General features: G+C 36.8%; 1 protein-coding gene across 22 annotated transcripts in view; it reads left to right on the forward strand.

The window, feature by feature from the left end:
• The window catches only part of LOC18448181 (DEAD-box ATP-dependent RNA helicase FANCM), a 69519-nt gene that overhangs the window by 10121 nt on the left and 32156 nt on the right, over window positions 1–27242 (forward strand). For 17 of the 22 annotated variants that reach the window (XR_016044775.1, XR_016044777.1, XR_016044778.1 and 14 more), the window contains 5 exons: window positions 5416–5507; window positions 5623–5677; window positions 5759–5880; window positions 5978–6091; window positions 9248–9441. Coding sequence is in view for 15 of the 22 variants with exons in the window: in XM_088852249.1 (XP_088708375.1) it covers window positions 5416–5507; window positions 5623–5677; window positions 5759–5880; window positions 5978–6091; window positions 9248–9441 (577 nt within the window). In the remaining 7 variants the exon portion in view is untranslated. The remainder of the gene's footprint in view (window positions 1–5415; window positions 5508–5622; window positions 5678–5758; window positions 5881–5977; window positions 6092–9247; window positions 9442–27242) is intronic. The other 5 variants (XM_088852255.1, XM_088852253.1, XM_088852254.1 and 2 more) reach the window with 1 other exon arrangement.

Consider the following 27242-nt stretch of genomic DNA (forward strand, 5'->3'; position numbering starts at 1 on the left):
TTTTTTGTTTGACTTTGGTAAGTCCATAAAGTTCCATTGGACTTGCATTCACTTTTTCCTTTCATAAAAGGGGGTAAAAAATCCCTTTCTTTCTTGTTTTTTGCAACCCTAGCTCCTACCCTAATAATTTGCCCCTAGACCTATTTTTGTGTCCTCCATCAAATTCATATCTAAGATTACCGAAAGAAAAAAAAAAAAAGATTACTCGATGTCTCGGATTTGCGAGATTTGGAATATCAAGATATGGTTTGGTCAAAAATTTCAATTGGGGATATTTGGGGTTCTAGTTTCAAAGATTGGAGGCCTTGATTTACACTGGATTATCTTTAGGAGGCTCGGATTCAAAACTTTGAGTAGAAGAAATTGGGTTTTGTTTTTTCAATAGAAATTCACGTAACCTAATTTTTGTGTAAATTTCACTAGATCCAGTTATATTTTCATTTGTCTTATACTTTTGTTGTATTCTCTCAAAAACAATTGGTACCAGCGTTGTCATGCATACAAAAATAATGTTTTTTTACATGTATACATATGGTAATCATTTGTTGGGATTTTTCTTTAATTTTATGTTGCCAATTAGATGTTTTGGATGGTTTTTAATGTCTCCAACATGCTCAGAATGTTTCAAAACTGGTCTTTCTTCTTAAAAAAGTGTCGTAAATCAATTTTTTTTATATTTGATGCATACAATGTTTTTTTTAAAGTATGTGGGAATTATTTTTTTAATTTAATTATATTAATGAGATCCTTTTTAATGGTTTTTTTGTGCCTCTTGCTTGCTTTGATTGTTTCGAGAATAGTGTTTCCTCTCAAAATACTCAATAAAATTGCCTCTTTTTATATTTTCATGTATATAAAATTGACATGCATGCATGGGTATTTGTTGAATTTTCTTTGTAACTTAATGACCTTGATCGGATTTTGTGTTTTTTTGGTTGTGTTTCTATGCCTATAGCATGCTTACTTTGTTCCCATATTAACATTTTGCTTGAGAAATGAAAATATAAGTGAACAAACATTTTTTTAAAATTAAAATATTTTTATTGATGTTAGATTTGGAGTTTTGGACGATGTTTTATATTTTTCATTGGACCTTGTACTTCATGCTTGCATCACTTGGAGAGATGAATAGTGGCATTGAGGACGTGGCATAGTAGTTTGGGGTGAAGATGGATCCTAATGAGAAGGATAAAATGAGATGCATGGTAAGGAAATGGCTGGAGGTGTTGGTCGCCTAAAACATCACTTAGTGAAAGTCTGGGGTAGTGTTGTGCCTTGTCATGGTGTTTTTGTGCATGTTAAGCAACAAATATTGCAATCTTTCTATGCAGCAAAAATAAAGAAGGCACATAAACCAAAGTTGGTTGAGGAGACAGGGAGACAATACCGTGCATCTTCTCATGAGGAAGAGGAAGAAGATTTTGAGGTCCACATGCAAGGAGGGCCACTCTAGAAGATATGTACTATAGACAACAGGCCAGCGTGGGGAGGCATAGTGGTGTGGGGTCCTTGAGAGCTAGAACCAATTGTCCAGGACCTCCCAAACAGAGAGTCATGTTAGTACTTGGGATTCGAGGATACACACTGAGATTACTAAGGTCTTCCAGCTTGGCATTCGAGGAAACACACTGAGATTACTAAGGTCTTCCAGATTGATTGAAAGGCAAAGACCTCCTAGTAGCTCTTAGTTTTCAGCCTTCACAACCTCCTTGCCTACTGAGCCTACTGTGGATCAGGCCCTCCCTATCTAGTCCTGAATCAGAGCAGAAGACCTAAGTCTATGTGGGGAAGGCAATTAAGAAATGTATTTCAACATTAATAACAAGTGGTAGTTTGACACTCTAATCCCATTCAATGCAATAAATACTGAATATTATAAACCAATAGATCCAAGGGTTTGTATTCAAGGCACTGACCGCCCAAGAATTGCAAAGCCTTGCTTGGATGAGGAGTTGGCCAAGGTTAATTTATTTGTAGATGAGTAAGAGACCACGAAGACATGGGTAGCAATCATGTCAAATGGCTGGAAGGATTGAAAAATAGAAGGGACCTTTCTCAAATGTTTAGTACATTGTCCAGTGGGTTTTGTCTTCCACACTAGTGTAGATGCCTCTGACAAATTCAAGAGTGGGACGCTTTTATTAAGTTGCTTGATAATGTGGTGGAAGCTATTGGGGAGGATAACAAAGTTCAAGTGATTACAAGTAATGCAATCAACTATGTGAATGCAAGCAAGAGGCTTATGAGGAGGAAGTTTTTGGTTTGGAGTCAGTGTTCAGCTCATTGTATAGGCCTCATGTTGGAAGCTATAAGTGAATTGAAGCAATTGTAGAACTATATTGAGAAAGGGAAGACAATGACAAACTTTATATAAAATTTATATACAATCACTCATGGGTCCTTGATGAGGTAATACATGCACAGAGAGCTCATAAGGCCAACAATTACTAGATTTGCGACCTCATATTTGATTAGAGAGTGAATATCAACTCGCAATTGGAGTTGAGGAAGATGGATACACGAGGAATAAATTACTGCACCCATCTTAAGGATTCCAGTTGCAAGACTAGTTGAAGGAATTGTCTTTAGCTCCAGGTTTTAGGATAATTTTTTGCAAAGTTTTGCTGCCACAACTCCATTTTTTATAGTCCCGAAGATGGTTGATTTTGATGTGAAGCTGCCATGGGGTTCCTAAAGCAATGCAACATGCAAAGTAGGCCACATAACAAATTGCAAGTATTATAAGAAAGTTTGGGACATCATTGATGACAAGGGGGCAAATACACTGCATTGCCCATTCCACGCAACAAATAACTTTCAAGTTTCAATTGATAATTGTATCTTAATATGTGATTTTGTGATTTGTGTGCCCTGAGGGGGTTTCTTTGTTTTACTATGTATTTAGGACTCTTCTCTAACATGACATACCACTATCGACCGGGTCAAATCCAAGACCCGATGATTATGGAAGGGGTGAAGTATTTATTGGAAGATTGGGGAGAGATTAGGCGGCAAAAATTGAAGCTTTAAAAGAAGTAAACTTTCATTTTGTAACCTTCTTTGGTTTGTGATATTGTCCTTTTAGCTTACTCTATACATTTATGCACAAGTAGATCTTGGGACAAACCTCACAATAAGTTGTACACAGCTAGAGCCAGGTTTGCTTTAGCATTCTCATACTCATATAGTCATAGACTCGAAGCAGTGTAGTTTTATACTATTCTATTGCTTTGTGATCATCCAATTTTTTGTGTTATCTTTCTCCCTTGTTTGCAAAATAGTGGGAGATGCATGTAGGCGACAGGCCCCCGCTTTTCACAATTATAATCTTGAGCCAAACATGTTTCTCCATATGGTGTAATAGAAACTGCAGTACATTCTAATGGATTCACACACCAAGGAGGAACAACTTGAGAAATGAGAGGCTTAACAAATTGTATTTGTTCACTACAATTGAAGATGAGGACGAGGCAGTTGAGGAGGGAAGTGCAGGATTAGAACCTTCTAAATCTCGATTATGTATTTGTAGGTTCTGCAGAGGAATGACTGGTGGAGCATGAAGAACCATTCATTAACAAGAGGGTCTTGAAAGGAGCTGCTGGTTCAGAAGAAGTGTAAGAAGAGGCGTAGAGGAGTCTCCACAAGAAGGACAACTTTGAGATGATGAGGCCTTTGATGAACTTACAGAAGATGGTGATGACAGCTCTAAGGGCCGAGGTAACGAGCAGCAAGTGTGCCAGTGAGAGGGATGTGGCGGTGTTGAGGACGAGAGTTGGACAAGCCTTGAAGAATTTGGTTTAGGGGCTAGCTAACCCACACATGTTTGGGGACACCTAGTAAGACAGCCAGGGTGATTATGACTCTCCACAACATTCATATCGGCTGTAGACTGTTTTGGATTGGACTTCCTCTATTTATTTTGTCCCACTATGTCTCTACTCTCTAGAGTCTAGAGTCTAGACTCTTGGTTATGTATTTTTCTTCGACAGTTTAACTTTGTCTTTGACTCTTTGTGGCTCTACTACTATATGTTGTGTATTAGGTTGTTGGATGTGGTACTTAATCTTTAACATGAAGTTGGTGCTTTGATGGAGGACAAAATTATACTGATTTTTAATTTCTATTCAATTTTAAAGGATGTATACTTTGATTTTAGTTTTAGGATTTTTAATTTTTTAGGAATTCTAGGGTTTTTATGGTTTTTTATTTTATTTTATGCATATTATGCAGTAGTACTATTCATGAATACTGTTTACGGGTACTGTTCACAGGGCTAAAATTGTCATTACGAAATTTAAGTTTAAGTGTACGCCAAACAAATCGAAGCAACCCTATCTACACTTGAAAATTAACTTTTCCTTATTTTTTCAGTTTGTATGTAATTTTCCAGAATTTTTATGCTTTCCTTTTCTTTTCTTTTTTTTGAGTTTTCCTACTTTCCTTTTTTTTGGGATTTTTTACTTTTTTTTTTTTCTTGGACTTGGGCAAGACCACACAATTGAACTTGAGACTTGCAAAGTTGACTCGTCATGGGCAGTGGTTGAGTCCTAGAGTGAGTGCGAGCTTTAAAACATATAATTGTATTGAGAGATCCTAAGAAGGGTGAGGATCAACATTCTGATGCAAGGTTTTGTGTTCTACTGAGAGATCCTTGTGTTTAGTAACGGTAAATCAACATTCTGATGCATCAAGAAGTCAGGTCTAAAAAGGGTGATGACCTTAAACTTTTCCTTAACCCGTCCCAAGCCTGGATAAAGGAGGTGGGTTATCGTAAGTAGACAACCAACGTAAAACTTTGCCAAAACTTTCCATGAATCTTGAAATGGCCCTTAATAGAGCAGAATGACGTACTAGGATTCGTGTAGCCGACCCCAAATAGTTGGGAAACAACTATGATGATGATGATGATGATGATGGTGATGATGATGATGATGATGATGATAATGACGATGATGCATGAAGAAGTCCAATAGTTTGGACTTGTCCAGAATATCTGATCTAGAAACAATTTTAATTCTTCTCGCTTGGTTGCACTAATTGTGTACCCATTGTAAAATTTGGTGTACTTTTAATATTCAGGGATGCTCTTTAGCTTATTCATTATAAGAGTTTCTGCAGTGTGCTTTGAAAACCCTTGGTTGTTGCTATAAGATGGAAACACGTCAAATTTTCATTTAAGCAAAAATAAACTAGAGGTTGTATGAAGACTAACATGCTTCTTCGTCTTTTCCCATATTTTTTATTTTTATGCAGTTGTATTCTTGAACCTGATCTGCTAGGATTATGGCTTACAGAGTTCTAAGAATTGAAGTGTGCCCAACAATACTTTATATGATAATCTTGAAGGCATTGGCATTGCACTCATGTTTCAATTATTCCATTAATTGGTTTAATAAATTGGTTGTTTCACTTCAGGGATATGCTTAGTGAAGGAATTAGTTTGTTTGGTAATTGATGAGGCGCACAGAGCAATGGGTAACTACTCATATTGTGTTGCCATTCGTGAGGTGAGTTTCTTTTGCTGTAATAGTGAGGCATATCATTGTCTATTTCACAGATACACCTGTGCAATGTTTCTTCATTTCTCTCTATTCTCTTAATTGGAGGTCTTCCCCTTTGCAGCTAATGGCTGTGCCTGTTCAGTTTCGGATATTAGCTTTAACTGCGACACCAGGATGTAAGTGGCATCACTATCCACATCGCTTGTAAATTTAGTTTACTTTAATTGACATTTTTTTGTTGAATATTGGCTGTTCAGCAAATCAAAAAACTATTCAGAACGTCATTGACAATTTGCATATTTCAATTCTTGAATATCGCAATGAAAGTGACGCAGACGTGAGCCTTTATATACAGAGCAGAAAAGTTGAGTTAGTCAAGGTATGTGATGTGTTTTTGCAAAGCCTTTTGACTTCACTGTGAAATTTATCCATTACTGGTAGTTGTTTCTTATGTTTCCTTTCTGCACTACAACCAGGTTGCAATGGGAAATGATGCTGTGCGAATTCATGAACTTCTTTTAGAGGCAGTGAAGCCATTTCTGACTAGGCTTTGTACTCTTGGTGTGCTTTATCATAAAGATCCTGCAATGGTATGATTTCTATAATTTGGAATTATTTTTTGGCCTGATGTCTTTATCTTTTTTCAATTGGAAGAAGATATTTTGGAGTTTTTGTTTTTCTGGGTTGGTTCTTTGTTATGATGCAAATTGGTTGGCCAGCCCACTTAAATCTTGAATTTGGTTCTTTCTGGGTTAGTTCTTTGTTATGATGCAAATCTACACTGCATATGGCCAGCCCACTTAAATCTTGTGTCGCTATTATGCTCTATCAAAGGCTATACCCTTGGTTAGACCATAGGTTACCATATCTCTTCTCACTTCCTCTAATCATATCCTATTGTGCCTTTCCCTCGCCCTTTTAGAGCCTTCCACTTGGACCATATAGTCCCTTCTAACCGGTGCCATATTAGGTCTATGCTGCATATGGCCAGCAAACCTAAGTCTACTTTCCCTCATCTTATCACCTATTGGAACCACTCCTAAGTTCCCTCCTATATGTTCATTCTGAATTCGATCCTTTCTTGTCTTGCCACTCATCCATCTCAAATTCCTCATCTCAGCTACACATCCTATGAATATGTTGTTTCTTGACCGCCCAACATTCTGTCCCATAAAGTATGGCTGGTCTTACAGCCGTCCTATAAAACTTCCCTTTTGGTTTCATTGGTATGCGGTGATCACATAAAACTCCGGATGTACATTTCCACTTTGCTTACCTAGCTCTAATTCTATGTGTGACATCTTCTTCAATCTCTCTATTCTCCTGGATTATCGATCCAAGATATATCAAGACTGACTTAAATGATTTTGCTAATTCAATAGAATTCCAAAGAAGGCATGTTCTTGAAAAAAATAATTAACTTTGAATAAGAGATTTTTTTAACTCATTTATAGACTTTATTTAGAACTCCTAGTCCTATTTATGATGTAATTAGAACTCCTAATTAAAATTAGACCCAAACTCCTTGGAGAAATAATATAAGGCAAACCTGTCCTACGAAAAACCTTGGAATAACACTCCAACTTCGTGTAGGTATAATTAATAGGCATAACTTTTGGCTTTGACGTTGAAATTACTACTATGACCCCATGTCGTAGATGGCCGTAGGCCCTATGAACTGGAAACCAACTTGGTCGATTTTCTTGAGCAATCGGAATGCCTTTAAAGCCTAAAATGTTGGACCTGAAGTTTGCCGTGTGTAATTGGCTTGCATAACTTTTGCCTATTCTAGTTTACAAATGATCTTTAGCATGTTTCTCTTACCAATATTGGTGCGGCGGAACGTGAAGTCCTGTACTAAGGTCTTTCTGTAGCTTTTCCAGGATGAAAAAGAGTCGCTCGCTCATTAAGTTGCAGAGTTTGGCTGTACATGAGTCGGTTCCGGTACAACTTGATGAAAGGTTTTCTTTTGCATTCTTATGTGTGCTTGTGATGAGTAAAGTGAAGATGACTTGTGCTCAGCTCAATAAAATGAAGTATGTATAAAATAGATTACAAATTAATTGTAATTCATTATTAAAAAATAAATCAGTTTTTATGAATTTTGGTGCTGATCCGTCTATTTTCGCACTCAGTGCAAATAGCAGCCTTAAATCATTGCCATGCTTCCTCACACAATCCCAATTGAAACCCCCAAACTCAATTTTGATTTGGAGTTCAATTCCAGGACATTCGAGCTCTTTAAAAATTCAAACGATGAGTAAATCAGGATATGAAATTTCATAAATCCTAATTTTTTTGTGTTGTTTTGCTAAAATCAAGCCTATGATTGGATGAAAAACACAATAATAGTCAGAAGGATCAAATTTCGTTGAATATCAACGATCAATTGCAATGAAATCATAATTTTTTGAAATCAGGGAAAAACATGGCTGAATTTTTTGATCTCTTGAATTCGTCAAATATGATGGTTTGTTTCAATTCTAAATGGTTCTAGGACATAATCATCAGCTGTGTTCAACTATGGAATATGGGATCGGCAGTGACTCTGCTTCAAACGAATGCTTGTATATGTGGGAACGTCCAAAGTAGGGAAAAGGGAACCTGTAATGTAGTAAATCTGTCTGCTAAAAGGATGGATGTCCTTAGATATTGGCTGACAATGTTGGGGATATTCTCGACTGTTAAAATATCATATATGTGCATTAGGTAATTCATCAGTGCAGGTCATCAATTGGATAGCCAATTGGTGGTCTTTCTGCTGGTTCGGTCATGTGTGGTTGTTATGAACTATCTGCTTATTGGGCTTAAGCCACTGGATTTATCTGTAAACTTTTTGGATTTATTTGCATTTCTTATCCATCTGAAAAATATCCACAACAACGTATTTATTACTCTTTCCAAATCTTGCATCTGTCTAAGACTGTTCACCTGCACATATCTCTGTAAACAATATAAATACAAATGCAGGCACAAAATCTACATATACGTGCATGCATACATGATACGCATGCATACATGATACACATACATACATGAACACATACAAACAGAGAGAGAGACACAAACACACACACATATATAGTTAAATTTTTATAGACCCATGGGTCAATGCTGTACATCCATGGGCCAGACACGAGGTCAGGGGGTTTTTAGGGCCTGAAATTTTTCGTATGTTCTAGTGTTCGATTAATTCCAAATAAAAAAATAAATAGGACAATGATTTTCAGTTCTTAAAACTCTTGATCTTGTCATCCGACAAATGAATGGTCCAGTGTCATTAGAGAAGGAATTGGTTTGGAGCATTTATTGGTCTCCAAATCTTTTTATCTTTATTTTTTCTTTAGACTGATCTTAAAGATGAGTGAATATGATTTTTGTGTTTCAAGATCAAACAAATGTTCCTAACATGGTGGTTGGCCAATGGGTCAACATTTACAGTATTGACTCAAGGGTCTATAGAAAACTTCTCCTGCATGCAATCGCATGCACACACACACACATGAACTGCACAATGGAAGGGGATATGCATGATGATTGCACCTGGGTAGTATGCATGTGGATTATTTTAGAACACTAATATCTTAATATCTTGATTTAGCTTGAGCTCTTTGTTTTGGTTTTAAGATTTGAGTTAATAATGAATTTCTTGCATCTTATAATTCATTATCAAGTTATTCTCTTGTGATACTAGCATTTACTCTGGTTTCTATCCTATTTTTGAATTTGAATATTAATTGTACCAGTTTAGCCCATATGAACTGCTGAACTCGAGGGACAAATTTCGTCAAGCACCACCCACGAGTCTTGCTCATGCACAATTTGGTGAAGTAGAAGGCTATTTTGGTGTCCTCATTACGATATACCATATCCTCAAGTTACTTTCCAGTCATGGCACAAGGCCTGCATTTGAGATGCTTCAGGAAAAGTTGCAGCAAGGGTTTGCACATTTCCTTTCTTTTGCAGCTTTGTTTTTATTGACCATGAACATGAAGTAACCAAATACAAAAATAAGTTAGTTTGTTTTATGTTATTCATGTTTTTTTTTCATTAGTTACATACTGTTTGCTTGAGTTTTGGACTCTGCTTTGACCTAGAAGTTATTTTTGGGTACATGTTTTCTACTTATATTTTAAAAATCTTGCATCCATAATGTGTATGTTAATGTTTTTTTGGGTTTTGGTGTTATCACTTTTTATGTCAATAATTCCTGCTCATAGTTTGTTTTATCCCTTTGTGGTCACATTCATTTGTAGAATCCTTTTTTATGATGAAATTGTGGTTTTCTAGCAATATATATTTTAATTTATTCAAATTCTTTTGTCTAGATATCTTTGAGTCTGTAACAGCATGCTCTAGGTAGGCATCTCTTTACTCGGAATTTGCGTACTTTCATTCGTTGTGAATTGATATATGCAACATTGTCTGTAACTCAAGTGCATCATTGTGGTGTTGATGAAGACCATGCATGTGATCTATGCCAGCTAAATGCTCCACTTGAGAAGTTTTAATTTATAGGAGGCTTAGGTTTTGTTATTTCTTGCTAAATAAATGGTGTTGATGAAATAGTTATATTTTTATGCCACACATATCCTAAATGGTTTTGTTGTCTTCCTATTTACTGGCAATCATGGGGGTTTTGTATTATCTTCTTCTTTGATGTCTTGCATTTGCCTTTGATGACGACCATGCATGTGATCTATGCCAGCTAAATGCTCTACTTGAGAATTTCTAATTTATATGAGGCCTTATGTCTTATCATTTATTGCTAAATAAACCGTGTTGATGAAATAGCTACATTTTTATGGCACACATATCCTAAATGGTTTTGTTGTCTTCTTATTTCCTGACAATCATGGGGGTCTTGTCTTATCTTCTTCCTTGATGTCTTGCATCTAGGCAGTGATTTTTTTGTTTGTGGCCTTTAAAGGCCTAGATAGCATATTAAAAATGATATCTATAGTGAAATATGCATGTCAATGGGAATGTGTATGTGTAGACTGACTCAGGGTTGAGCGGTTCATGGCCATGGTTAAGTCCAAAACCCTTAACCCTGCGCATGTAACACTACTGAGAAGGGCTTACAAACATCTTCCTTTGTTGAGGTCGGAGAAATGCCTAGGGATGATATTTGTAGACTAGGAGAATTGTGTACTCTCATGTGTGTCGTTAGAGGCTTATGAGAGCGCGGGTCAAAGCCTCAACAAACGTCCGCACGATATGTACATATGACAACCGCATTACTAGGAAGCATCCTTAAAGAGGGACACATGTACATGTCCACAAAGATAGCCTTCTTTGCACTGTATTGACAAGTGTTAGACTTGCTCTTAGAGGGCGAACTGAAATCTGTATTCCAAGATCATGATTCCATTGTCATTGGCCAATTTTAACGAGCCAATCATGAGGCATTGTATGAGATTGTAGGTCATGGGTTTGTCTTGAGTTGGTTGAGAAGACAATAGTGGATCATAGTTATTGAGTCAAGTAGAGTGCTCTTATTGTCGCTAATTTTGATCTAGTGGTACTAGTCCACTTCTAAATATTTTATTTTTGGTATTAAAAATATTTTTACAAATTTTAGAATTTTTTTTAGAATTTTTAAAATTTATTTCTGCTGTAAATTCATTAAAAAGGGTAGGCTCAAAATTTTTAGAGCAAGGAAAGGTATATGTGGGGCCATAGGATCCAAGCCCTCATATGTGTGCCACCCATGAGTGGGATGTGTGGCCTTGTGGGGCCCACATAAAGTCCATAGGTTGGCATGCTCCACTGATTTTGTTTTATGTGCCACTTTTAATTTAGTTTGTTACTTAGGGAGTTTTTTAAAATTAAATAGATTTGTTACCTATTCAAGTGCGAGTTTGCTTTGACCAAATAAAAAGATTATCTTTGATTTCCTGCAGATTTTGTAAAGATATTAGGAATATCTAGATAATACTAAAAGTGGTTATAATCCTATTTTTATTAGAAGTTCCCCATAATCTTGATGACTGATTTGTGGGATGGATGACTCAGATTTAATCTCTCTCACCCCACAGATTTCCTAAGTTCCTATTGGTCAAGTTGTATCATTGGATAAGGCATACCTAGGATAATCCATACGGGAGAAGGAGTTCTTTTTATATAAACCCTATTGAACCTGAACCTCTCCCACAAGTAATGACAAAAATCTCTCTCTCCTCCATGCCTAGTTCTCTCTCTCTTATTGGCATGCCACCCACTCTTCTTGCCTCTCATTTTATGATGTCAGCCATAGGAGAAAAAGAAGAGGTGGTGCATGAAACCCTAGATTAGGGCTTTTGTTGTATTTTGTGGAATAAAAGTGGTACAACCAGCAAAGAGAGAAATAAACCTTCAAGCCTAGCCCTAATTTGATCCTTTAGGGTTACTACAAACCCTAGATAGGTTTCTATGCTTCTTAAAACCCTTGATTAAAAGGTATTGCCTAGAAAGCTTTCCATCTCTGAAATTCGAACAAGACCGAAAGGACAAAAGTGTGCCATTGATTAGGGAATTGGGTGTTGGGTGTATCATGTCTTGTGGGGATAACCTAGGCACGATCAAGTAAGTCTTCCTAGCTGTTTTTATTAATTTTCAGCCATATTTCTATATTTTCTGTGAATTTCCAGGAACATATATTGTACTTAAATTCATAGTGGAAAATTGAAAATTGTTCCTAGGTTGTGTCTGTTTGCTTTGGCAGTAAAAGGAAAGGTCTAAGGTTGTATTTAGGGCTATATTTTTATTTGCAATACTGTTTTGTGGAATTCAGGTATATTAATACAAGAAAAAAGATTTTTTTTTTTGAATTTATTACCTTGAGTTCCACATAGCCACAACTTTCATTATTGTTAAATCTTCATGCACTAGTGGTCCTTGAAATCTAGTCTACACAGATTAGTTCATGGTTAGAAGAAGCTTTCAAGGCAGTAGTGGTTTGGGAGCAGGACTTTTGGAAAAAAAATTTCCTCCATACCTTATATTTTTTCAATTTTGCCCAAGTTTCCAATATACATATTATATATATCTATAATTTATAATACTTATATTATATGGGTGCTCATAGACAAGCACACCCAAGTGTTCTCGATGTAAGGACCTTTAGGCCTGGGGAAATCTCCAGCTGTTGCTTCTGCTTCCAACAACTATGGATTGTTTTCTTCATGTGATGCATGTACTCATTTTTGGAGTTCGGAGTATTTCAAACTAGGTTGCTTTGGAAGTCTGAGCGAAAATGCTGGTAAAACTTGAGTTGTCACTTATGGGAATATGATGCATCATTTGGTTTTGGAAAATAATAACTGAGTGTGTCATTCGACAGCTTTTTGCTTGATTCATGTGATTAAGAAGTGCAGTTGAATGTTATTTTTTTATGTTGTATTGTACATATTTTCCAAACTACACGTAGTTTACATAGTAAAGTGTTAAAAGCCTTTTTTTTAAAAAAAACTGCCACTTCTCTCCCATGATATCTATCTCATTTTACGTTATAAATTATTATTTTTTATTTTACTGGCTCAAACCTGCTGAAAGTATTAGGGAATCTTTCATGTAGTTGGCTAACAACTGCATCTGTTTCTTATTATTGTGGGAATGACAGAATCAGTTCTCATTAATGGAGATACCTAAGTATATATGTATGCAATGGCAAATTTACTATTTGCACTTATTGACATGCACAACATAATCACAAAATGGATCCAACACATAAGAGCAACAACCCCTAATCAGAGCGCTAATTCTATGAGAGAATAGTTATTCAGCACATAATATAGTGATTTTCTTTCTAATTGATGACTTGGATGATCCTGTAGGGTGATGTACGGGAGACCATTAAGATCATGGATAAGCAGAATTAGTGGCTATTTGAATGGCTTTAATATTATATCTATGGAGAGTAGGGCATCTTCCAATATGAACTCGTAGACCATTCAGGATTCTTATGTCACACTTGAGACTGCTGATATGATTCTAGACTCAACCCTAGAAATGGGGTTAGACCACATTGGTTTGTATCCCGCCGTTCCTTGAAATAAGTCAATCTCCTAGAATTATACAATATCCAGTTTTTTTTGTCGTCTCTCTGGGCACTTGACCCAGTATGAATATGCATGGGCTGGTAGCTTCATGTATAATGTTGATGACATTATGAGTCCACAACTGGAAGTCCAGCAAATGTGTCGAGTGATATGTTGAACTGTCATCAAGTGAGAGGTCAGTGGTGTTTGAACAAATTAATTTTCTGCCCAAACTGTGAGAGCCCTACGAGCATCATGGAATATGGTTGCTGGGATCTCCTTACTTGGTGGCAATCCCGCTTTGGAATCTCTCTCCAGCGCTCCGGGAAAGAGACATTCAAGGGATCTCAAATTTCAAATTGTAGGGATCTTGATCCCCACTGTTAGGGATCTTGATTCTGACTTTAACGACTAAGTTAACACATTTATAGCCAAACTTGCAATGCAACTATACTTTTAATATAACAACATTGTTTGTTAGCTATAAACAAGTAGATCCCTACTTTAGAGAGTATATATAAACCTTGACTATATATCATAGTTACCGAGAGCGCCCCAACAGGGTGGTGCTTCGGCTCCGAAATCTAGCTCTGGCGTTCCATGACCGGGATCTTGACCAGAACCTGATTTATTTATTTTGGGATCTCGCTTCCATTTATATGGTACTCGATCCTATGAACAAAGGATCTCAATCCCACCATGGCGCAATGTCTGTTCCTAAATATTGTAGATCTCGCTCCAGAATAAATAAGATCATCGATCCCCGAATTTTAGGACCGCGATCCTTGTGTTCATGGAACTCGATCCTTTATTTCAAAGACAATAAATTTTTTGTAATTTTGAATAAAACTATTTTACTAATTTATAACTTTCTAAAGGAAACTTCTTAAATAAATTTAAATTTTATAACAAATTAATTATATTTTAAGAAAAATTTTCATGCGATATTTCCAACCTAAAACGACAGCAATGCATCTCCCAAATTTCTTCCAGCCGTAGCCAAACAGTAGCAATACATTCTTAGGTTGCATCCAGATGCTACCCAAACTACAACATTTCATGCTTAGGTAATATATTATGCTGATAATGTATTACGCTAGTAATTTATTTCACATACAATATATTTTCAGGTACCCAAATAGCCAACGTGATGCCCATACGCGTATCATGTATGAGATTTTGAACAATACTAGCAGTAGCCATTTTAAAAATATAGTTGTATAAATTATTGAAAGAATTTATCTCATACAAGATTAATGGAATTGATTAATCCATGGACATCTAGGGTTGGCGTGCATGGATTTGGCTCTATGGACCATTGCTACAAAGGACAATGAGTTTTAGGATAAACCAGAACGAGATCCCATTTATGTGGTGCAGTGCTTAGTGGGAACACAAATCCATGTGTAACGGGTTGGGCTCTTGATACAAGTGGAATTCTATGATGGGAGTGTGGATCAATCATGTAGGGAAGGCGATCCATCATTGAATGGAGCTCAATCATTTCCAAATAGGAATGCAATCAACTTCAAATGGGATCTAGTTCTTATTCCGGATGGAAGCGCGATCCTATTACATATGGGAACACGATCCCATTGTATATGGACCGCGTCCCCATTAATTAAGGATCTAGAGACTGTTGTATTGGGAATGTGCTCCGCCTTCATATGGGATCTTGTTTTGCTATTTTTACCCTCACTGGAGTTCTCTCCCTGAGAACCGGAGCTTTGGGTAGCCATCGATCCGATGCTCTCGCTCCTAACCCTAGAACCGTTCCTATTCCAACTCCCGGTAACTATATTATATATATTCTTTAAGGTTGGGGGCAAGATGAAAGAAGTGGCTATGTGAAATTCAAGGGGGTAAAATAAAGAATTTCTCTTTTTTTAAATTATTAATGCATTTGAATTCCACTTACAAGTGCCACAAAAATAATGTTGTAAATAAGAAATAAAACTATAAATACAATCTAGAATCTTTCCTTTTACTATCAAATAGAATAGACATAATCCAGGATTTAAAGAACAAACTTCGACTCAGAATTTTAGTGCAAATAATATTCTTGGAAATACAAATAAACCAGGAAAGATGACTGAAAAATAAATCCAAAGAACCAGGAAAACCTACTCGACTTCGCCTAGGGTCATCCCTATAGGACTTAATACAACCCACGACCATTTTCCTGACCGATAGCGCACTCAAACCCTATTGACTTTGCTGAATTTTCTGAGCTGGAAAGCTTCCTTAGGCAATACCTATTAAACTAGGGTTTTTTATGAGAACATAACACAATTAGGGTTTATGGACCCCTTTATGAACCTTTGGAACATGCCACTGTATGACACCTCCTGTTAACCTAAACTAGGGCTGGGCGTGCCTCCTTTCTTTCTATCTTAAAGGGTGGTGTCTGCCACCCCTAGAGCCTTATGGGGTGGGGTGCCACCTAGAGAGAGAAGAGAGAGCTAGAGAGAACATTGAGAGAAGAGAGAGAGAGTGGGCCATGATGGAGAAGGGAGAGAGAGGCTAGAGAAAATTGTGTGTTGAGAATGAGGGGTGCCCTCCTTATATATGCCTCAAGGGCTTTAGATATGCATATTCAAAGTTGCGACTCATCATGACCAATAGGATTTTAGGAAATATGTGAGGTGGGGATTAAATCTGATCCATCCATCTTATGAATCAGGCATCACGGTTTAGGGAGGAATTCTAGGATCCTTATCCTCTGAATCTTTGACTCATTTTCATTTCTAGGCAAACTATGATACGAGCGATGTAAACCAATTACTAGAATTTCCTTCATCTATCACAAAATTGTAGGAAGTTAAAATTAAAAGATTTGGTCAAAGATACAAAGAATATTTTCAAATAATCAACTTAAAAGGTGGGCAACGTGATCTAGCCAAGTATATACAGTTTTTTTTTTTCTTTTATTTATACCAGTTAAAACACTTGCAGGCATCCAAATTACAACTATATTGATAAATAAACCCTAATACAATCTAGGATCTTCTCTTGCTTGCGATTACAATTCTTTATAATGATACAAAATACCATGCATGAAGAATCGAGAAACATGGAGCCATTAATATACCAGATACCTTGCCTCAGGTTACTCCGAAGGGCTTCGTACACCCCACATCGCATCTCCTTCGCCAATGGCACTCGGGATCTTGGTCTTAACCTTGTCTCATAATTTGGGAGGCCTAGGCAAAACCTCTTGAGAGCATGACAACTCAAAGCACAAACTATCATATGCTCAATCTCTAAGCCTAGGGCATGCCACCTCTTAGAGACTAGGGTGTGCTCCTAAGGGTTTACTCAAGCCTCAAAACTTAATCAAAACCCTAAGTAGAGAGAAATCAGAGAGAGAGAGAGAGAGAGAGAGTGGGGCGTACCCCCCAACGGGGGAGAGACACGCCGACTTTATTCACAAGTGTGTAGAGAACACACCACATAAAGAATATTTATAGCAAGAAGGCTAAGGTTTTTCCATCATTATGAGACTTAATCTTGACTGTAAATCATGGAGACCTGTGGGGTGAAGAGATCTTAGCCCTTCATTCTTTAGATCAACCATCATGATTAAAGGAATGAGCTAGAACCATTATCCTTCAGTTTTCATAACTCTATTCCCGTCAAATATTGGTGTAGAGAAACTATTATGTATTTATATATTTAATTTCAATCAATCTCTACACCTTCCTATTTTAAAACAATCAATCTTCATTTCATAAAACCTTCCTTTAGTTTCAAAGCAATTAGGTGGCCTCCATAACAAGCCACACTCAAAAGGAAAGAACGAATTAAGTGGGGCTTCCCACACATGGTCGGCATTGTGGCCCAAACGCCCCCACCTAGTGGGCTAATATGTGGTGGGCCCTAAGTCCTAATAGGCTCCCACACCCCCTAAAAGAATTTTAGATTAATAAAATGAATTTTAGAAAACAAATAAATACTTTTTCTCTATGGGAATTAAATAAATCCAAAAAATTGAGTTTTGCTTATTTTAAAAATGTTTTCACTAAAATAAAACATCCAGAGAGATGTAAATGTTCATTTTAATTATCTATTTTATAATTAAATATATTTAAGAAGATTTGATGGGAATTAGATCCAAAGAGTTAGGAATATCACAAATATACTGCAGCCTGCATCCTTTCTAGAAACTGCATCTTATTGTCATCTTCTCAAACCGACCAACTGTTCTCATGATCTACAGCCCTTCGCAACCAATAAATGAAGGAGACACAATTGTATCCCATGGAATGCAGGTTTCTCCTTGAGGGCACCTCTAGGCCCCATTCTGCCGTAAGACCTCATGAGTCCTTCTAACACAGTCCACCATTGTAGGGAGACATCTCTTCGGCACATGTACACAACACATACTCACCCAGAGGGCTGTTTCTCAGACAACTATCTAATGCACAAAAGGCTACTACTGGACTGGGCCCGGCTCGGCCTGGCCCGGCCCAAGGCACGGAAAAGCCTGAGCAGTTTCGGGTCGGCCCGGTAAGCCCTGGCCTAGAAATAAGCCTGATAAGGCTCGGCCTGGTAAGACTGAAAAATTTACACGGAAGCCTAGCTCGGATAAAGTTTGCTTTTTTATCCCACAGATCATCAAATAATGCACTCATTGTTGTTATACTCAATATTGCATGCTATTTTATATGGAGCATAATGTTTATAGTAATCAGGTTCCTTGAGTAGTTGAAGACATGATACCGATGAAGCTGTTCTGCTTGTGTGAAAATTTTCTATGTTTTTGTGAAAATACAGTCGTAGATGGTGCCGACTATCTTACTGAACAATCTCTTTTGTATTCTCAGCCTTGTTTCTTTTAAGTAAGGCCCCATCTGCAAAGGATTCAGCCTCCTGTGTGCATCAGTCGCCATCTTCGAGTATAGTTCACGAGCTTCAACGCAGTGTGATAGAGAAAACCATTTCTTAAATAAAAAAAATGCGACTTGCGAGTTTTTATTTAGGATGCCATGCGCTCTAGGGGCCGTTTGGGTACTTGGAAATCTTTTACGTGACAATAGATTACAAGAAAATATGACATTTCCACTGTTTGGGTACACTTAATCGTAAGAAAATACAAAGAGATTACGCGAGATTTCCCCGAAAATTAGGAAATCCATTACGCGCAGTGATAGGTGAAAAATCTATTACGAGAGTGACGGGTAATTTTGGGAAATCTTTCGCGTGCGTTTTACCTACCCTATCTCTGATTAAGGCATCATCTGTCATATAAAAACAAAAATAATAAAAATAAAAATCAGTAATCAATCATAAATTACACAACACAATCATAATAAAAAATTTCTCACAACATAATGTGATCCCTCCCTTTTTAAGCTCATCCCCTCATCTGAAGGCATCAGTGTCATATAAAAACAAAAATAATAAAAATAAAAATCAGTAATCAATGATAAATTACACAACACAATCATAATAAAAATTTTCACACTACATAATCCTCATAAGAGATTACTAAAATCTCAATTGAAATAACATACCTTTTTAGTCTTCTCCAATACCTCAAAATTTTATACTGCAATTACCAAACCTTCTAGTTTACTAATCAAACTTCTTCCCATTTTTTAACTCGTACCCTACAGATTTTGAATTTAGTATCATAAAATTTATTGTTTATTTGAAATTATTTAGAGAGACATTTGAAAGACTTCTATATAAAATAAATAAAAATAAGGTTTATCATAATAAAATCATGTTATTCCAATCATATTGTTCCAATGACGTATCATGTTGAAACCATTGTCATGTTAGAAAACATGTGATTTCATATAAATGCCAAAGGCACTTAAAATAAGTAGGAAATAATGTCATGATTGTAAAATGGTACAAGTTATTATTAGAAGATCTTTTGGAATGGTGATAATGTTATTACTAGAAATCTTTTTGGAATGGTGTGATGATGATTTTAATTCAATTTTTTAGTGGAATTTTGTGACAGAAAAGAAAGAAATGATAATTTTGCATTTTAGTGGAATTTTAGACAAAAAAGAAAGAAATGATAGTTTATAGGCACGTGCTGGCAAAATGTTGGCAATGCATTTCCTATATTTCTTCCAAACATAGCTAAACAATGACAATGTATTTCCCAGGTTGCATCTAAATACTACCCAAACAGTAACAATCTATTTAAAGTTAATGTTTACGCCAGTAATATATTTCACAAACAATATACTTTCAGGTATCCAAATGGCTCCCTAGGGTTTAGAGAGAGAGAGAGAGAGAGAGAGAGAGAGAGAGAATGGGGCAAGAGAGAAAGTTAGGCTTTAGAGAGAGGCGAGAGAAAATTTGAAAGGTGGACTGTGTGACAAAAGATTCCCACACATGAACATCTCATGGGCTCGAACATGAGTTGGTTGTGAAGCTTCTTTATTCACATAGCCTTCTTGGCTGCCTAACATGCCACGTACTCTGATTCCATGGTTGATAGGGCCACCACGTCTTGCTTTTTGGACTTCCAAGAGACTGTTCCACCACCTAGCATGACGACATATGCAGATGTTGATTTGGCGTCTTCAAGGTCTCCTTGTTAATCTGCATCTGAGTACCCCTGTATGATATGTCCGACCCGCCTCCATATGTGAGCGCATAATTCGCTATCCCTCTCAAATATCTTAGTATTCTCTTAATCACCTTTGAATGTTCCAAACCAGGATTGCATTGGAAGCGGCTAATCACACTCATGGGAAATGACAAGTCGGGCCTCGTACCTGATATAGCGTACATGAGTGACCCTACTGCATTGTGATAAGGCACTCTCTCCATAGCTTTTTTCTCATCCTATTTAGTTGGGCACATTTTCAAGTATACTTTGGTCTTTTTTATCTAAAGGGGTGGATATGGGCTTATGTTTGTCCATTTCAAACTTTTTTAACACCCTCTTACAAGAGGTTGCTTAGGAAAGTTGAATCGTCTAATTCTGCCTCTTCTTATCTTTATGCCCAATACATATGATGCTTCCCCTTAAGTCTTTAATATTGAGGTGTTGCGAAAGGAAATCGTTAGTCTCCCTTACAAGAGCCATCGAGCTACTGACTATCAATATATCTTTCACATACAATGAGGTAAATACCACCTCACTCGCACTTGCCTTGACATAGATGTAGTAATCCTCCTGGTTAGAGGTAAAACCTGCTCTAGACAAGGTTTCTTGCAATTTTATGTACCACTGTCATGAAGCTTGCTTAAGGCCATAGAGGGATTTTTTAAGTCTACATATCAAGTCCTCTTTACCTTTTTTTGTGAAGCCCTCAGGTTGTTTCATGTAAATTTCCTCCTCAAGCTCCCTATTTAGAAAGGCCGTTTTGACGTCCTTTTGGTGGAGCTCAAAGTTGAAATGTAATTGGTGTAGAAGGGCCGCACTTCGAGAGGCTGCTATGGCAATCAAGATCCTAATAGATGGGAATTTAGCAATTGGAGAAAAAGTTTCATTGTAGTCTACCCCTTCTTTTGGGTGACCCTTGGCTACGAGTCTAGCTTTGTATTTCTCTAGTTTTCCTTGGAGTTTGACACATGGGCAGCAGCATCCGAGTAAAAGAACCAAGTAGCTTCATTGGGATAAGCTAACATCGTCTCAAAAACAACACAAGCGTGTTCTCTATTCCCCCCGGCATTATTCCCTTTGTCTTTACAAAATCTAGTTGTGTCCCACCTTACCACACTCATAACACTTTCTCTTTTATCTTGGCTCTTTATTTTCCGGCTCCCTCTCTCCCCTTTTGTTAGTCGTATTTTTCTTTTTTGTTTGACTGAAATTTTCTTTGCCCTTACCTACCTTTTTTCTTAAAATTATGCGCATTAGGCTTAAAGTTAGCCACATGCACCTTATCATGGAGTGCGGGTGCATCACGCACACTTTGTCTCTCTTCCTCGGCTTTAAGGAGAATAGAAAGCTCTTTTAACTAGCGAGCAGTCTCTTGGGCAGAAAGAGATAATATAAACCAGTGTTTTAAAATGTGGCCACATCAGGCGCTATGCGCCACTCAGCGCCTCGCAGTTTCCCGCATATGCAGTTTGGAGAGATGCGCCCGCATCAGAGCCACATCCCTCCGCATCAGAGTGGCATCCCCCGCATCGACCGTATCAGGCCGCATAATCTGTCTGCCATTTTTTTCAATGAATGAAAAAAAAATTTTGCACGGAAATTTTATTTATTGAGTTCTTCGATTTTGATACAAGATATTACAAATTAAAAGTCCATGAAGATTAAAAGTTACAAATCGAAGAACTTTTCCCAGTACTTTTCAAATAAAATTTGTAACTTTAAATTGTTTCATGGACTAATGCAGTGAAGTTACAATTAATGAGTTTATAAAATTTATTGATCTTCAACATGCTATGATATTGTAAAGTTACAACATTTTTATAAATTTATAAAGTTTATAAAATGTATACAAATCTAGTCGATGAACTTCATGGACCTTTTCAAGATTAAAGAGTTTATAAAATTTGTACCTCAAAGTTTTTGGTTGCAGATTTATGCTTATGGCTATTGATTGTTGAATGTTTTATGAAGCTAATTTCAATTTTTTAGTTTTTATCAGGGGATAGTAGATACAGAATATCCGATAGCTAATACTTTTGGAGTTAATAAATAAGCTAAATACCTACTATCACATATATCACCTCCATATTTTTTTTATGCATTAACCTATTTTTTTAGGTTTTTTAGAATTTTTTTATATTTATTGACCGTATCGTCGAAATGCACCTGCATCGAGCCGCATCGGCCTCCCCAATGCTTTTGGCCGCATCCCTCATATTAAAACACTAATATAAACGCCTCCTAAGAAGTTGGGAGATTAAGAGATGTCAAATTTGCATGGGCTTCATGTTGATAGCGGCTCGGAACATTGGACGCGCTTAGCACGGGTTTGTTTAACTAAAGAAGGATCAACAAATTCCTTCTCAAGCTTTTCATGGATTTCTTTTATAGTCTTCAAGTTCTTGTATTCTGATGCATAGGAGTCATTCATCAAAACAAGAAGTATGCTTAGCAAGCATATTCTTCCGCTCCCATTGTGCATAATCTTCTTTTACATGCTGCCTTTCATAAGCATGCCCTCTTGGAACCAGTGGGGGGTTACGAATAAGCATATCGTGGAGATTTTCCTCAGAGAGGACGTATCCCACTTTACACTTCCAAGAAGAGTAATTGCTCTCATCAAATCTTTTTGATTTCAAGAGTTTGGCCATAAAACTCTTTGTGGCCATGACTCTTGAATCAAATTACAACAATAATAATAAAAATAAAATAAAAATGGCGGCAAGAAGTCTTAGCTCTGATACCAATGAAAGGTGGACTATGTGACTGGGCAAGTCAATACCAATTAAAAGTTTTCTATTTTTTTCTTGTTGTATTGCCACCCGAATCACTGACAAGTGTCAGTGTACAATATGAACCAAATAAACTTGCTAAAAACTCTCATTTGCTTGTGATTAAGATGACAATACGTTCAAGATACTGATCTGGAAATAAAGATGCAATGGAATCAAAAGCACATAAACTTAGAGAATACCTTATATCTTGCTTCAGGTTACCTCCAAGGACTTTGCACACCTCACATTGGGTCTCCTTCACCAATGATACACAAGAACTAGGTCCAAGAACTTGTCTCACAAATTTGGAGAGCCTGGCAAAAAGCAGCATAAAGCATAATATGGGATATGCTTGACCAAGGCACAACATATGAGCATAAGGCCAAGACCTAGGGCTAGGCTATGTGGCTTAGGTGTGCCACCCCTTGGCTTAGCTTTCCTTCTTAAACCCTAAAGTTTGGAGAGAGAAGAAGAGAGATATTTAGAGAGTGGCGTGCCACTCCTGGAGGCTTAGAGAGAGGGAGGTGTCAAGTGTAGAGTATCAGCCCCATCCATAGCTAGTTTTTATGGAATAAGGGCTAGGGTTTCTAGTGTTAGCGTTTTACCATCTTTGTGAGACTTAATATTGACTTTTGATCTTGAAAACCTGTAGGGTGAAGAGATCTCATCTATTCACCCCTTAGATCAGTTATCATGATTAAAGAGATGAGGTAGAGCCATTGTCCCTCAATTTCTATTCCCATCAAATGTTGATTAAAGAGATGAAGTCGAGCCATTATCCCTCAATTTCTAAAACTCTATTCCCATCAAATATTATGTAGAGAAAATAATAAATCAATCACAATTAATTTCTTACACCTTATTTTGAAATCAATCAAAATCTCTACACAAAAGGTTTCTTAAAGTATCAAGTCAACATATGGTATAATTATCATCTTTCAATTTAGAGGCAATAGGGTGCACCACCCATAGGGTGCCTATGTGGGCCCCATGCCCATAATATGGGGGGCCCAATGTACCCCAATAGGCCCCCAAATACTTTAAACATAATTTCAGATAATAAAATAATTTTATAAAACCTCTAAATATTTCAGTTTTCTCTTTGACTAAAATAAATCCATAAAATTGATTTTTCCTTAGCTAAAAATCTTTTCTTAATAAAATAAAATACCTAGAAAGGTCTAAAATTCTTTTAATTATCTGAAAAATAATTAAAACTTATTTAAACATAACTAAGAAGATTTGATAGGAATTGGATTTATATAGTTAGGATTACGACAAATATACTGAAGACTCCATCCTCTCTAGAGAACGTATCTCACTACAACTTTTGAAACTGACCCAACAGTTCCATAACCTACAAGCTCTCGTCGAGGTTCATGATTGGACTATAAAAGTCAGCCGATAAATTGAAGGAGATATGATTCTAGACCATGGATTATAAGTCCTTCCTGGAGGACAAGACCAGGCCCCATTTCAACAGTATGCTCCATGGATACTTCCAATGCAGTCCAATGTTGCAGGGAGCCATCTCTTCTACGCATGTACACGTCACTTACCTTTATCCAAAAAGGTTGCTTCCCGGACGACTATCTAGTATACATGGCAAATGATAGTAATGATTAGGATTTAGGCCCTTATCCTCTCCGGCTATCCATCACACACAGAGGTCAAATCCATTGCCCTTGGCTAACTGTCCTAGTCTCATTTCTTACCTCATCGAGGGATAGCCCCACATCGAAAACCCTTATTGGTTGTTTTCACACAATGCTCAGGACTACGGGTTTTTAAATACTACATTGTGACAGTCAGTCAAAGCTCAAGTGTGTTCAAGCATCAGAATGCCTCATAGTCCAATGTGGACTGCACTCCCACTAGAGCAAACATTTCACTATATGTTTTTTAGTACATGCTCTCATAAGGCCTTTAAATGGCCTCAGAATCCCAACAAAATTAGGGATATAGCGAGAGAGAGAGTAGAGAGGCGAGAGAGAAAGCTAAGGTTTAGAGTGAGAGAGGGCGTTGGGTATTTTGGGTGAAGGTAAAGTTAGAGAGAGAGGTGAAGGCTTTTTTATTTGGGTGAAGGTAAATGAGAGAGATACGTTAAAAGTTTTTTAAAGAGATAGAGATCGGGATATATTGGGCTTTGAGAGAGAGAGATTCGATTTTTAGAGAGAGAAAGTTTGGGGTTTTAGAGAAAGAGAATGGATTTTAAAGAGAGAAAGAGATATTGAATTTTTAGAGAGAATGAGTTTTTAGAGAGAAAAAAAGAATAGGCTTTTGGAGAGAATTTTGTAGATAAAAAAAGAGAGATTGGACTTTTAGAGAGAAAAAGAGATATTCGGTTTCTAGAGAGAGATTGGGTTTTAAGAGAGAGAAAGAGATATTGGGTTTCTAAAGAGAGATTGGGTTTTTAGAGAGAAAGAGATAAGAGAATGGGTGTTAGACAGAGATTGAATTTCTAGAGAGTGGGTTTTAAATTTTTTTAATACATATTTTAGCTTATATTAAAATTTTGTTTTTGGCTTACTATAGATAAGAAAAGCTTGAAGAGTGAAGATCAAAAGAAAAAAAAAGCTAAATGGGCTGGGCCGCCCAGCCTGAGGCCAATCATGCCCATTGGGAAAAATTTCTGGGCTTTTTTCAACCCGATAAACAGCATTGTCCACAAGCAGCCTGCCCGTTAGTGGCCCGAAACCCGTTCGCGGCCTGTTTACAAGCCCGGCCCAGTTCATTAGTGATGGAAGGAAAAATTATACTTATTTTTATTTTCTATTCAATTTTAGAGGATGTATATTTTGATTTTAGCTTTTTAAGATGTAATTGTAGGTTTTTTAGTTTTTAGGAATTATAGGGACTTTTAGATATTTTAATTAAAGTTTAAGGAACTTTTGGTAAAAAAGATAGTTTTATAGACAAATATTATCCAAAACAATAATTTTTCAATATAAATAAAGGCATGGATGGGTTGCAGAGTCATTCATGTATTCCTCTTTAAGAAAAGAAAGACTTTGGCTTGTAAAAGAAGCCTAAGGCTTGAGCCCTAGGTGGGAGAAAACCTTAGGGATTTTTCAAAATTGCTTGTGTCAATGTATGTATTGCTGATTTTTTATGTTTCTTCAAGTTCTCCTACATCAAGTGGTATTAGTGCATGATTCGAGGATGTCTAGAGATTGCAATGGCTGGTTGTGGAGGTCTTAGCCATAGGGATACCAATCTAATCCAACTGCACAAGGAAATCAACAACTTGACGGAGAGGGTTACAGAGTTATTGCGACGTTGTGCAAGTGGGGCCAGCAATAGCTTGCCCTAAAGGATGAGGAATTTACATAGATAGATCCAAATCGTGAGGGTTTTTATGGACAATGGTGCGAATCAGAGTCCAACTTAGAGTTGGACCAGAATGTGAAGTTGCCTTCAACCACCCGTTCTATGCACGCACTCCTGTGTCGGGAGCCTCATGTTCGGGAGAATAAATCATGGGATTTCGTAGATCTACATGATTTGAAGAAGAATGATGTTGATCTTGGTGTAGGTCGTATCGAAAATCAACAGGCTGTAGATTGGGATCTGCCACCAATTTTCAATACATATGTAGATGATGAACAAGATCTTATAAAAGATCCAATCTATGATGATGATCAAGATTATGTGGGTGGACCGATATATGACGAAGAAAAAGATAAAGATCTTAAGGATATCAAAGAGGTGGAATGTTTAGGAGATTTAGGGCATTGGAATCAGAGTAACATAGTGAAAATGTGGTCTTCCCAACCGCAAATTATGGCGTTGATTTCATAAAGTGATCAAATAGATGTTGAGAAAATCTCCAAAGGATAGAAAATTGAGTTTGGAGTATCTTACATGAGTTCCAATGGGAATTCACGAATAAATGAATTTGATAAATTTGCATGGATTCCTTAATATACATATCAAGACCCATTCCTAGAGGAATTTTTTTTTACCTCGAATAATATTTGAGCTGACAAAGAAAAAGAAGGTTAAAGAAGGTGGTTTTGATGCTGAATTCATTTTAGAACACTTCAAAACTCAAGGATGAGTTTTCTCCAACAAGGTAAGAATAATGGCGGGAAAAATTATACTTATTTTTAATTTCTATTCAAATTTAAAGGGTGTATATTTTAATTTTTAATTTCAAGGTTTAATTGTAGTGTTTTTTAGTTTCTAGGAATTCTAGGAACTTTTTAGATATTTTAATTAAACTTAGGGAATTTAGTTTCAATTTTATCTAAGTTGGGACTTTTTGTCAAAAGTTAGTTGTATGGATAAACACTGTCCAAAACAATCATGTTTTAATATAAATAAGGGCATGAATGGGTTGGAGAGTGCTCTTTAAGAAAAGAAAGAC

The sequence above is a fragment of the Amborella trichopoda genome, chromosome 11 (genome assembly GCF_054954075.1).
Source record: "Amborella trichopoda isolate Santa Cruz 75 chromosome 11, AtrichopodaSantaCruz75HAP2 v2.0, whole genome shotgun sequence".
Classification (NCBI taxonomy): domain Eukaryota; kingdom Viridiplantae; phylum Streptophyta; class Magnoliopsida; order Amborellales; family Amborellaceae; genus Amborella; species Amborella trichopoda.